This window comes from Camponotus vicinus, unplaced genomic scaffold (genome assembly GCF_025532165.1).
Source record: "Camponotus vicinus isolate PSW18456_S1 unplaced genomic scaffold, iyCamVici1.0 SCAF_11, whole genome shotgun sequence".
In the NCBI taxonomy this organism is placed as follows: Eukaryota; Metazoa; Arthropoda; class Insecta; order Hymenoptera; family Formicidae; genus Camponotus; species Camponotus vicinus.
This window is the reverse complement of record NW_028141947.1, coordinates 12,746,603-12,760,244: the sequence shown is the minus strand read 5'-3', so window position 1 is coordinate 12,760,244 and position 13,642 is coordinate 12,746,603. Positions and strand designations below refer to the sequence as shown.

Here is a 13,642-nt window from a genome sequence, read left to right as displayed (position 1 = left end):
CTTTCTAAATTATTAAGCATAAAGACACGATTCAGCTTTTTCTGGACGCGGCATTTTTATCGGTCCGATCATCGTCGTTCCACTTTCCTTTCTGTCACAGATGCCAGAGTAAGACTCCGACATCTCTTTCTCTTGCATTCGCGCTCCGCTTTTACGCGTCCACCTTTTTCTTTATCCCGCTCTCGGAACAAGGGATGCTTAAAGCACTTCCATAGGGAGACGACTAATTAGAGCGATTTAGCGTTCGTCGACGGCTTTTATTTGGAATGCAAATGCCATCCTCCGTGAGACGGTCCTCCGTTTTTCCGTTCTTTCTGCTCTCCCGTGTCATATATCGCCGACTGATAAATGTCCGGAGAATTTTATCGCGACGCCAGTTACCGCGCCTTGTCTGAGAATGAAAATTGAAAAGATCGGAAGAGCTAGCCATTTGTACGTAGCAATTGTCCCGTACCTTTCTGCGTTTGTACGCTCTTTCGTAAAGTGCCAGAAGAAAAAACGAGAGATTATTTCGCGACAAAGAAATTATATATTATATTCTTTTTATTTCGATTTAGATTCTTTCTCATTTCTTTACGACAGCCATTTTTTTTAAATAAAATTAAGGGAAAGTCATTTTTGGATAGCAACAAATATTTAACAATTTTTCTTTCTCTATACAAGAATTCTTTCGTTCTCATATTGATTAATTTGAAGTAGATTTTAACGAAAATATAATTAGACTCCATTTATTTAATTTTTACTTATTAATTATTTTATAATGAAAATATAATTAGAGATATCTAATTTTATAATTTTTATAATTAAATATTTTAGTAATTAAATTTTATATTTGTTAATTCTAGAATAAAGTAATGTTTATTTAAAATTAAATACAGAATCTCTCAACTTTTATAACTGGGGTAAAAGAAATCGGTTATCATTTAAAATACGATTGAATATATTTTTATTCTTTGTATTTATATCTTATGAAACATTTCATCAAAACTATCTCTGTTATAATTTCAATATTCATCTCTTTTCATCTGTTTTCAATTCAAAAAAACACGTATAAAAAGAAAATTTATTCTTTAAATATTTTGCTGCCTAATTAAATTATATTTTAATTAGAAACAAAGTTGGATTTCGTTTCATTGGTAAATGCACATCAGTTATAAATCGAAAAACAAAATTAAAACAGTCATAATTTGATTACGCTTCATCTAATTATAACAGCGAGTTCTCCTGAAGTATACACGTAAATGCTAATACGATAAGTATAACTTGAACGATCGTAAAATTTTATGCATGTAGTTTACTTCCGACTTTTCTATCTGCTCGCAAATAGCCGCCCACGTAAAACTTTTTCTCTTACACTGGGAATACCACTTTTGGCCGTAATTACGGCAACAAGAACAACCCAGACGTTTCATGCACCTGCACATTGTACATTGCATCGGGTACTATTGCTCTGAATGAATAATTCGAATTTACATCGCGTAAAAGTGAATATCTTAATTAACGTTGCTGCGTTCGTTATTTTATTCCATTGAGTACAACTCCATTGAATATTATCAGTTGCAAACGAGTTACTATTGATGCGATAGCAAAATATTCAAACATTAGGTGGAAAATGTCTGTTAATTAAAAATGTCACATACATTGCTATTTAGATATTTAGAAATATCTATTTCTTCAAATATATATTAATTATCTTAATTAATTCTCTTCTTAATTATCTGTATTAAATACATATTGTTATTTATATGCTTTTCTTTTCTCGCATATTTTTGCTAGAAATACTTTCTGGATTCATTATGTTTGGCGAATCAGTATCGTTTGTCATCCTTTCACGGAAGACTTTTTTATTCTTCACTTTAGTAAACGGTAATCTCTTTGATTCATTATATGCCGCGTCTTGTGATTTAACGAAATTGAAGATATAATAAAATTTTCATGGATATATAAAGATTTGTAGACAAAAAATTTTTTCATCGAAAATAAAATATTTTTGCAAACAATGAAATGTATGTTTTACATGTGTATCAATTTATAAATACACTGCACTTTTTTAACATAAAATATAAACATATCCCAAATAACATATATTTTTTAATTAAGAGAGAGGCACGATGTAATCAAAAGTATATTAAAATAAGTAAAGCACGTAATTATATAAAACATACAAGTTTATACAAGCGATGAAAGCAATGTTATTAAAATACACAACTATAAAATAATGAAATTTCTTCAAATTTAATAAGTTTAATTATAAAATACATATTAGCTTCATGACTTTAGGTTTATGAATTTTGATATGGAAATTCTCCTTCTTTTAAATAACGAATTAATTTATCAAACAATATTATATTATCTTGATTATATATTTTTAGATTTAAATAATAAATATCCTAATTTAATGCTTCCTTTTTAATTTTAGAAAATATGTGTCTTCCAAAAGTCTCTCGAGGATCTCTCCTCGCGGATGGCCGCGGCCGAGGCGATCCAGAGCGGCTGGCAGAATCCAAATGACGCCAACGAGGCGACGGAATTGCTCGAGCAGTTGCAGAAATTTGGCGAACGACTGGTACCTATTCAGAGGAACATCGAGGATGCGAACGATCAGGCGAGCGTCTTCGCGTCAAGCAGCGTCATCGTTTCTCACGCTTTACTGGCGAAACTCGAAGATCTGAACACCAGGTATGGCTTTGAAAACCGCAAAAATTTATTTCGCGGTTTCTAGCAGAAGAGTCCTAAACAGAACTCGCATATCGTTCATTATCTAGCTGCTTTTACAATATATACACTATGTTTCGAAACTATAAAATTGGATTTCAATGATAAATTCTTCAAGTAATTTGTCAAATCGATTTTTTAAATCATGTTTTTATAACACATAAATGCTGTAGAGATATTTGAAATTTTCTTTTTACAACCATCCAAGGATTTCACTTTTTTTCTCACCGATATCATTTTTATCAAATTAGACATTATGTATGGAATTTATTTTTACGCCGGTTCTTGCTTTGAATTCAATATGAATTTACGATGTTAACTTTTTTTCGTTGTGTTTTCACAGGTGGAAGGTGCTGCAAGTCGCGGTTGACGAACGTTACAAGTTGCTAAGCGGATTCGGGAAGGATGGCAGCACTCCGGGTAGTCAGGCTTTCCTCGCGAGTAGCGTAGAACCACCATGGGAGAGAGCCCTCACACCCGCCAAAGTGCCTTACTATATCAAGTAATCGATCTTCCTTGCATCTTGTACATTCGCCTTGAGTTTCCTAAACAGCGCGACACGGTTATTTCCATCACGATTAAAAGCTTTTGCTCCTTATAACGCGACCGGCTCTTGTATTTTCTAAGAAACATATTCCAAGTTACTTAAATATCTAACTATTAATATTTATAATTTACATATCTGATAATTTTTTAATTCAATTTCAATAAAGAGACATAATAACTGTGTCATAAAAATTTTTTTTAATATAGAAAATTATTGAAACTCGCTCAATTTATGTATTTATTCGTGCATACAATTAAACCTAGATATCTAATCTGAAATTTATTTATTACAGCCATCAATTGGAAACTACGCATTGGGATCATCCGAAAATGATAGAGCTGATGTCTTCTCTCGCGGACCTAAACGAAGTTCGCTTTTCCGCATACCGAACCGCCATGAAGCTGCGTACCGTTCAGAAGCGACTGTGCCGTGAGTATTTTCGCATTCTTAGCGATCAATCATTCCTTTATTGCTGTCTGGTTAGCACCATGTGTTCATTAACTATCGTAATTTTCTCGATCAATCACATTCTACACGTCCGTAGTGGCGTACCGTTAGAATGACATTAGATATTATTCCTCTTGACATATTCAACGCATGTTTAGCAAGCTAACCGATATCATAAAAATGAAAATTTATATGAAATAGATGAATATTTTATTTTTTTTTTTTTATCGTTTCAGTGGACATGTTGAGCCTTTCCACCGCGTTGGAACAGTTTGATTCACACGGGCTTCGGGCACAAAATGATAAACTGATTGACATCCCCGATATGGTAACAGTACTAACATCGCTGTACGAAGTAATTGCAGCAGACAATCCGGCGCAGGTGTCCGTACCGCTATGCATTGATTTGGCTATCAATTGGCTGCTCAATGTATATGATAGGTACGTTGTATGAAGAATATGTTTCATAAATAATACTAGTATTGAAGAATTAGTTTTAACCGTATAAATTAGTATTAAATTATCGATATATACCAATTCTTATTATTCATATTTTTATATCTTGTTTATATGTATATATTTTTTAAATCTATTTTAGTTTTTCTTTCCTTTTTTTCTCTTTCTAGATTAGTCTTTTTCAAAATACAATAATCATGAAATTTTGTGTTGTAATTTTTAGCCAACGTACTGGTCAGATTCGAGTACTTTCATTCAAAGTCGGTCTGGTTTTATTGTGCAAGGGACACTTGGAGGAAAAATACAGATGTAAGTAAAATATATTAAAATTCTCTCTAATAATAATTTATAAATTATATTTAATGTGTCTCTAAAATGCTTTCATGATATTTACAGATCTATTCCGCTTGATCGCAGATCCTAATAGATTGGTAGATCAACGAAAGCTGGGACTTTTGTTGCATGACTGTATACAGGTACCAAGACAATTGGGTGAAGTCGCGGCATTTGGAGGTTCGAACATCGAACCCAGTGTTCGTAGTTGCTTCGAGAAGGCAGGAAAGGATAAGAACGAGATAGAGGCCGTGCACTTTCTAAGCTGGCTGCAGCAAGAACCGCAAAGCATGGTCTGGTTACCAGTACTGCATAGACTATCCGCGGCAGAAACAGCCAAACATCAAGCTAAATGCAATATATGCAAGGAGTATCCTATCATAGGATTCAGGTAAGATTCGTTTTTATCGGAAAGAGTCGATAACATCTAAAATTATGGGAATATATTGACATAAAAAATATTCGAATTTTTCAGATACCGTTGCTTGAAATGCTTCAACTTCGACATGTGTCAGAATTGTTTCTTCTCAGGACGTAAAGCAAAAAATCATAAGCTAACACATCCGATGCAAGAATATTGCACTGCGGTAAGACGTCTATCTTCATATAATTTAAATATTATCAAAAGAAATGATTCGTATATATTGAGCGACATGTTTGTCACTTTATAGACGACGTCTGGTGAAGATGTCCGCGATTTTACGCGTGCGTTGCGTAACAAATTCAAATCCAAACGATACTTCAAGAAACATCCTAGAGTTGGTTATCTGCCTGTGCAAACTGTCTTAGAAGGGGACGCGCTGGAAAGCCCGGCACCTTCACCCCAGCACAGCTCTCTTAGTCAAGACATGCATTCCCGTCTGGAGATGTATGCCTCTCGACTCGCCGAAGTTGAACTATCGCGCACAAGAAGTAATTCCACACCGGACAGTGATGACGAGCATCAGTTAATAGCGCACTACTGTCAGAGTCTAAATGGCGGCGATAACATTAACGTACCAAGAAGTCCGGTTCAAGTCATGGCCGCGATTGATGCCGAGCAGAGGGAAGAGCTTGAGGCTATGATACGGGAATTGGAAGAGGAGAACGCGACGCTGCAAGCGGAATACGAAAGATTGCGCTCGAAGCAAACCCCTGGTTCGACGCCAGAAGATGGTCATAGTACTAGGCAACCCGATTGCGATATGATTGCGGAAGCCAAACTGCTGAGGCAGCACAAAGGTAGATTAGAAGCGCGCATGCAATTACTCGAGGACCATAATCGCCAATTGGAGGCGCAGCTACAGAGACTTAGACAGCTTCTAGATGAGGTATATCACAAAAATGTTACATTTTAAATATCTTATTTTTTCAATATTAATTTTTCTAATTATTTGAAAATGAAATAAAAAATCTTAAAAAATTTAGATCAATCTCTAAATTTGTTTAGCCGAACGCTTCTTCACCATCAAAGACCGGAACTTTACAAACTCGAAGTGTAACAGCATCACAATTGGCGACTGATTCTCCGGCAAAAATGAATGGCCATTATCATGATTCTCCAGGTACAATACATTTCATTTCTATTACAGCTCAAATTTTAATTATTTTTGGCAAATAAACGACTGATAATATTTGTGGGATGATATATCAAAGTTTTTTAATTGGGGATCGCTATTAATGCATTCAATCAATCAGATTATCATACATACTTATTATAACTAATATGGAACAATCGGATATTAACGTCTTTCTATAGGCATTGTACTAACTACATATATAATACAATAGAGATTCATTGATTTCAATCAGATAAATACATCTATGATATAATGGAATGAATACGAATAGCAAATCTTTTTTATAGTTTCCTAAAAACAAATTGTTTTCTAATATGTCCTAGTCTTTTAAAATATCAATAAAATTTAATAAATTAATAAAATCGTTAAGAAAATTACATCATCAATTAATATTATATGATATTAATATTATTAATATCATATAATTACAAAATTAATTGAAAATGCAATGCAACATTAGAATATTGTAACTTTTTTAGCATTATTTGCATGAATTATAAAACGAATCCCTATTGTATACCCTGTGTTATATTATATATTTAATCATATACTAAAAGTTAGATAAGCTTATTGCTATTGGGTATATAAACATAGGTGGTGGAAATTCAAACGAAGGCAGAGTCAGCAGTTTAGAGAGGCCACCACCGCCACCACATTCTCATAGTGTTGCTCATAATGTGGGCAATTTATTGCACATGGCAGGTTCGTTCAGTTATATGAATTTGTGATTGTGTGTCAATCATGTAGTATAACCAACTATTATGTTCTGTCTTTATAATGCATGTCACTTGTGCTTGATATAAACTTAAATAATGTTGCTTTCCTGTTTTCACGCTACAGAATGGATGTAAGGTGAGATCACTATGCTTCTCCCTTATAAGGGCTTAAAAAATTTGCTTGGATATATTAATATTAGATACGCAAAATAAAACTGCTATTCACAATTATCGGTAATGCAATGAGCACAATCTTATACATTAATTAAATTAATAGCATAGATCTCTAATATTAATCATGTATTTTATATACCTGTGCTTGATTTCTTCTTTTCTTTCTTTCTTTTAATGCTTTTCCCTTCGTTTCTAATCTTTGAATACGTGCACGCGTTGATTGTCTAAATATAAATTGTGAGTTTAGCAGCATATTTCCTGGATCTTAGGAGCGTTAATGAGAAGACAGGCGAATGATAAAGAGCCTTCTCTTTTTATTTTAGGTGACTTAGGAAAAGCTGTAGGCGAATTGGTGACAGTCATGACGGAGGACACATCGAAGACGAATGGACAACGAGCACCACCGGCATTCAAATAACAATTGCAACCGTTCCATCAACGAATGCTGATATTAGATGACGCTAAAATTCGGTTAAATCGACATGCTATCCATTTGATATTCACGATTGTAAACGTTTAATCGTAATCATTGACCAATAACACACAAGTCTGGCTCTAATACGCATATCAGAGACAAGTACATGGTATATCTGCCACGCAATGCAGGGTCAGGGGACTCGTCTCGTGGTGTGGTGGTTTTGGGTATTTTATAAGTTTTGATATACGTCATTGTATAGCTGAATTATATCAATAAGACGATTATGATTTGGCTTTCGGCGCTGTCCCCTGAGAGTAACTTTATTACATATTGACATGTCATATCATAAAACTAATTGTAATGAGAAATCAATTGTTATGCTTGCTAGCTAAACTATACAAACACAATTAAGAGAATATAATGAGAATAAAAAAAAGAGACACATGTGGAAGAAAATATCATTAATGCATGCAAAAGCAATGTATCAAATCACATAATCTATTATAGATCGTAGTTTATATTTACATACCCATTCTGTTCACTGCCACGGGCTCTTCCTCGACGTAACTTACACAATGTACATGTTGCGATTCTAGACGACACATAATGGGAAATAGACAGAATTCATATATCTGACCTCCTGTATTTGACGCTCTTGAATTTTACATATATAATCACACAAAAGAAAGAGAATCTTTTATAATAAAACAGAGAGCGATATGCATTACGATTTTCAAGTTTATTTTTTATCCAGTTACATGATTTTTCATACTTTTTAAATAAATTTAAACGGCAATGTCTATTATTTAAACCTGCCGAATGTTATTATATATCTAAGAAAATATATTGATAAGTACCTAACTAATAAACTGTAGGCTGTATTCTCTAATATGTAATAAAGTTGTCTAGAAAATACTTCATCGCGATATTATTGAAATATGAGCTTTTTTTACCGTGGTTCTGTTACTAAAGTTTACAATCTGCTTCTTGGTGGATAATTTTTATATTTTGAATGAATTAAACGTTTTTTATGCATATCACATAGATGCCATATGTTAATAATATTATTATATTACTATTATATTACGAGCGGACGCTGTTTGCGAAATGTAAAATACATATCTTCGAAAAAAAATATCATATTTTACCAATTCGATAAACATTGCGAATAAATGTCAGATAATAATGAATATATTGTTATTTGCCGTCGTTAAGTCACAAAAAGATTGATTTCACTTTATAGAGTGTAAAATGATCGAATATGTTTTTTCAAGCTCCGTCTGTAGTCTGTTGACAAATTGTTGGGTTTTGCGATTTCATACATTAATATAACACATTAAAAAATTTTAGAGAGAATTAGTCATATAAAAATGAAGTTATATACTGCGTACATCAAACAGGTAACTACGTTACTTGTAATATATTGTAATATGACTGAAATGATATGGGACAAAATGCTTAAATAAAAATAATAATGGATATAAAAAATCTCATATACTTTTTTTCTATACAACTATTTGTTATAGTAATTATTGATATAACAAATTTTAAATATAACATTTATAAGTTATTGATATTTATATTTTTGGTTATTGCATTGAGATATATTTATAATATTTAAAATATAAATTCTTTAATGAAAACAAAAAAAGGTAAGTAATCAATAGATAATCTCTAAGATTGAAAATTATTCATTACATTTGGTTCTTATAAAATTTACATGTTCATTTCTTGTGTTTATATTGACTAATTAATTGTTTAAAAATATGTATTCAAATTCAACACATCACACTTGCATGATGTAAGCAAACTTAGAAAGCTATATTTTAATTAGTAATATTTTGTTTGATCCTAATTATGAAGTAGTTAAAATTAATTATATTTTACATTTTGAATTCCATTAAGAAGGAATTCCTAAAAAACCTTTTGAAAAAAGATAAAAGAATATATTTAGAATATATGCGGTTCTTAATAACGAATTTATTCTAAACGACGAATCCAATTTATAATGGACAGTGTATACAATAACATTTCTGACATTCATCTATGCGGTTTGAAAAAAGAATTTGTCAAAAATTTTTCTGAGAAATGTATAATGTCTATAGAATTTATCTACTATTGCAACATATAAAATTTTATAAAATATTATATATTAAATAAATATTATATGTAACTATTTATGTAACTCATTTATGTAACTACTATTATATGTAACTCATTATTTAGCAAATAATTCACTTGTTATAAAGTAACACAAGTTTGAGACAGAATACATTTCAATACGTACATTTCAATCCAAGTACTATCAAGTTTTCATACCTAAAGATTATTTTATGCAAATTTGCACAAACAACTTTCCTTTTTCTGCGTCGCTGGATAAATCATTAGATATTAACTAAAATTTCATATCATTTTTCAATGAAAGTGTGAAAAAAATTATAGCCATTTTATAACAGATATCGTCGGTCTGCAGCTGCTTATAATTTATTTTAGTCACGTCCTGTATGGTACAAAGAAATCAAGTTTAAAATGTTACCATCTGTGTCTTGGGCAGCCTTAGCACGTGCCTTTTTTTCTTAAAATAAGGGATAACATGGCGCCAATACACATATCTAAAAGACTAAATATATCGTCAGATATATTAAAGAAATAGCAGATGTTGATTTTTATATTTAGAAAATTCGAAAAAAATAAAAATATTTAGAAACATTCAAAAACATTATTAATATTTTGTTTATGCTCATAAAACAATTTTAACAAAATATTGAATGATAAAAAGTAAATTAATAAAGAAATAATTAAATATTTGTGTATGAGATTGAAAGTTTATTTCGATACAAAAAGATTACGTGAATACGCATCGATATAAAAAGTGAATTCTCGGTCAGAACAACTCTACGGCACAAGGACGTTGCCTGAACTGGCATTCATTTGATCCGGTTTTAACCATCCTTCGGAGGAAATCGTAAGTGAATCAACAAGTAAAAAGTATACAATGAATGCAGACTTGACTTAGTTTCAATATACATAACAGAATTTTATTCATGAAATTATTTAACACATTTTCCAATCATTCTTATTTATTGTAAAATAAATAAATAACGATTTTTATGCAACATTATTTTATGTAATTATATATTTTATACAAATATATAAAGAAATTTTATCTTCTTTTACACGAGACATAATAAAAATTGTTTAAAGGGAAATGGAATAATCTAATTCCTTTAAAAGTTATTTGATAAAGAATGATATTTTCACATATGTGTAACATGTAATTTTACAGAAATATAGCAAAGTAGTGTGAATTCTAGCATATCTTATAAATGCATTCCATTAACTCAAATTTCAACGCGCTGTCAGCAGTTTGACGCGAGAATCTTGAAAGAAAATTTATAATGCAATTTATAAAGACATACAAACTTAAGTTAAATTTTTTTAAAGATATTTCGTGTAATTTAAAACTTTCGATATTTTACATCTATATATAATTATATCGGATTATATTTTTTATATATGCAGTATATGTTTGATTGCGAAATAATAAAATCGTACATTTTATAAAAAAATATAAGTAAATATTTAAAATATAAAAAAAATATATTTAATTATATTTATTAATTTTACTTAAATTTATTATATTTATTTATTATATTTAAAAATATATATAAGGCAACGTAATCATTGCAAAAATTAGTTAATAATTATGTTGTATGATTATTTGTTACATTAATTAATTATGCTTTTGTACACTTGAAATATTTCATCGTTATCAAGGATTTTTAATCGCATTCATGATGCAAATTCTTCAGAAAAAGAACTAATTATAAGATTTTCATCTTTAATGCTTCTTTATGTGCTATTTTGAACATACATAGCGTGAACACACGCACGATATGCGTGTAAATACTGCTTATATGATTGTGAGAGAAATGTACTCTCATAAAGATTCAGACTTTCAATACTTATATATATATATATATATATATATATATATATATATATATATATATATATATATATATACTACTTGCTTACTACTAACGTATATGGCCATGACCTTGCTGCATCGCATCAGTGCGTTATGCATTATTTCATAAAATAGTGTAATACATGGAAATCGCATTAATTCGCATTTTGCAAATTACAAATGAAAAGCAGATATGTTATAATTATAATAAATTATATATAATATTATAATAAATATTTCTTTCTCCACGTACATTATCATAGATGACATAATGACAGAGTTTTATATCTCTTTACTTATATTACACATGTCTTTCATCATTAATATTTGGATGTATTAAATATATGCATTTAATATATGACATTTTTAAAAAGCGTAGATACATATTTTAATAATTTTCTTAATATTCGCGAACAAGAATTATATTTTGTCCTCTTGGTAAAAACAGAATTAATATTCTGCCGTTGCCGTATCTTGAGACACGTATGTATATCCGTAGAAGTTCCAATACAAGCGATTGAGTCATTGATACGTGACATGTGTATCAATATGCATAAACAGAAATTTAGTGCATGCTACGAAGGCCGATCGTAATTGATTTCAAATACGGCATACATTTATTCAATATCGAGCTAAATGCCTAAGCATTATAGTTATATTTGTATAATCAATGTGTCTCAAATGAGATAATAACGATAAAGTTTTTTTTATGTTTTTCTTTATGCTGATGTCAAAAATAATGTTACTTATGTTGTATTACATTAATTCTTATCTGAATATTTCAATGATTCATCAAAAGTGTATCTTTAAAATAATATTCTACCTTCAGAGTTTGCGAAGTTATGTAATATTTTTAAAGGAACAGAATTTCTCTAAACTTAAAAATGTTTCTTCTTTCTGTTCAGTTAATATAAAACTAGGTTCTAATATATATGTGTGCAAAAGGAAAATTCCTAGCATTCCTTTCGGTGTGGCACTGTTTTTCTCACGAAGTGCTGAGTCTACAGAAACTGTTAGAAATGCAAATAGATCAGAACACGATCGCAAAGTGTGCAGAAGTCTAGTGAGTGCACAGAATTTTCGAAAGAGAACGAACCTGATGAGTCTATTATTTATCTATGAATTTTGCAAAAATTTCAATTAAATTTAAATTATCTGGAAAATGAAATTTTCAAATTTTGAGACGCCTTTTAGAAGATATTGTTACATCATATTTATATAATAACGTTGATCTTTAATAACAAATTCAAGCAATTTACCAGCATTATATCTTCAATCTTTATGCAATAAATACTTAAAATTGTTTTCAGAGCTATAAAAGCAATTAATATTTTTTTAAAGCTATTTTTTAGAGCTATAAAGGCAACTAATGTAATATTTTTTTTAACAAATGTAATATTTTTTTAACAAATTGTCTATTACCATTGTAAGTTATAAGTTGTGTGACTCACAATTCAGAAACTGCTCCTGATGTATGAATCGAATTTTATTTCTTCATTCTGATAATACTGTGATTTTGTAGTGTCAAAAAATTTTCTGAATTTATATATTTTTATTATTCTATACATGAACTCACAATTCGTGCATCCCATACATAAACTGCCAGCGTGATACCAGTTTTGTTTCCAGAACGAGTTCCCATCGTGCGCTCGAGAAGCAGCAACAATCAGGACCAGTTGGGTCCAAAGGCATTCGGACCTACATATAGCTTATAGCTATCGAAGGTTCCATGACCTATCGGGTACTTTTTTATTTCAGAAAGCCTAAAGCGACCTCGAAGAAGGTCGCTTGTTCTTGACGATTATAATTGAGATCGAAGAAGATATATATGAGAAGTTTCAACAAAATTAAAATCCCCGAAATTCAAGCAATATTATAGCTAGATTTTTTAACAATATTTCTTAGACTGAAACTTAATATATGAAAAAAGAGATTAATTAAGATTAAATATCAAAATAAATGTTTATTGCAAGAAAGAATAAAATGCAAAAAATTAAAAGAAAGAATAAAAGATAATTAAACTCTCTTCCTTTATGCAAAAAATTCCGTTTTATATTATTATTGTGATGTTTGAATTTTTGTTTTTATTTTAAATTTTATTATCGATATTTTCGAATGAAATATATCTAATATATGATATCTATAAAATTAAATACGCATCATAAAAATTAATATAGAATCGCGATATCTGAATAAGGAGTTTTTAATTCTCAGACGATACCAGAGAGAGAAAGGCTAATTCTCAGAATTCTGAGCCTGACATCATCTCCATCTTACAATTGTAGTTAGAGAAAAAAGAGTAAGCGA

The 13,642-nt window shown here is 30.3% G+C and overlaps 1 protein-coding gene across 8 annotated transcripts in view; it reads left to right on the top strand.

Annotated features, from left to right (window-relative positions):
• LOC145961499 (dystrophin, isoforms A/C/F/G/H) overlaps positions 1–8,853 on the top strand; it is a 425,853-nt gene extending 417,000 nt beyond the window's left edge. For 6 of the 8 annotated variants that reach the window (XM_083081735.1, XM_083081731.1, XM_083081730.1 and 3 more), the window contains 11 exons: positions 2,420–2,679; positions 3,059–3,217; positions 3,555–3,691; positions 3,946–4,150; positions 4,389–4,474; positions 4,562–4,889; positions 4,974–5,085; positions 5,170–5,808; positions 5,928–6,042; positions 6,652–6,759; positions 7,271–8,853. In XM_083081735.1, coding sequence (XP_082937861.1) covers positions 2,420–2,679; positions 3,059–3,217; positions 3,555–3,691; positions 3,946–4,150; positions 4,389–4,474; positions 4,562–4,889; positions 4,974–5,085; positions 5,170–5,808; positions 5,928–6,042; positions 6,652–6,759; positions 7,271–7,365 — 2,244 coding nt within the window. In that variant the 3' untranslated portion in view covers positions 7,366–8,853. Of the gene's footprint in view, positions 1–2,419; positions 2,680–3,058; positions 3,218–3,554; positions 3,692–3,945; positions 4,151–4,388; positions 4,475–4,561; positions 4,890–4,973; positions 5,086–5,169; positions 5,809–5,927; positions 6,043–6,651; positions 6,760–6,897; positions 6,910–7,270 lie in introns of all 8 variants that reach the window. The other 2 variants (XM_083081733.1, XM_083081734.1) reach the window with 2 other exon arrangements.
• The last annotated feature ends 4,789 nt before the right edge of the window (positions 8,854–13,642 follow it).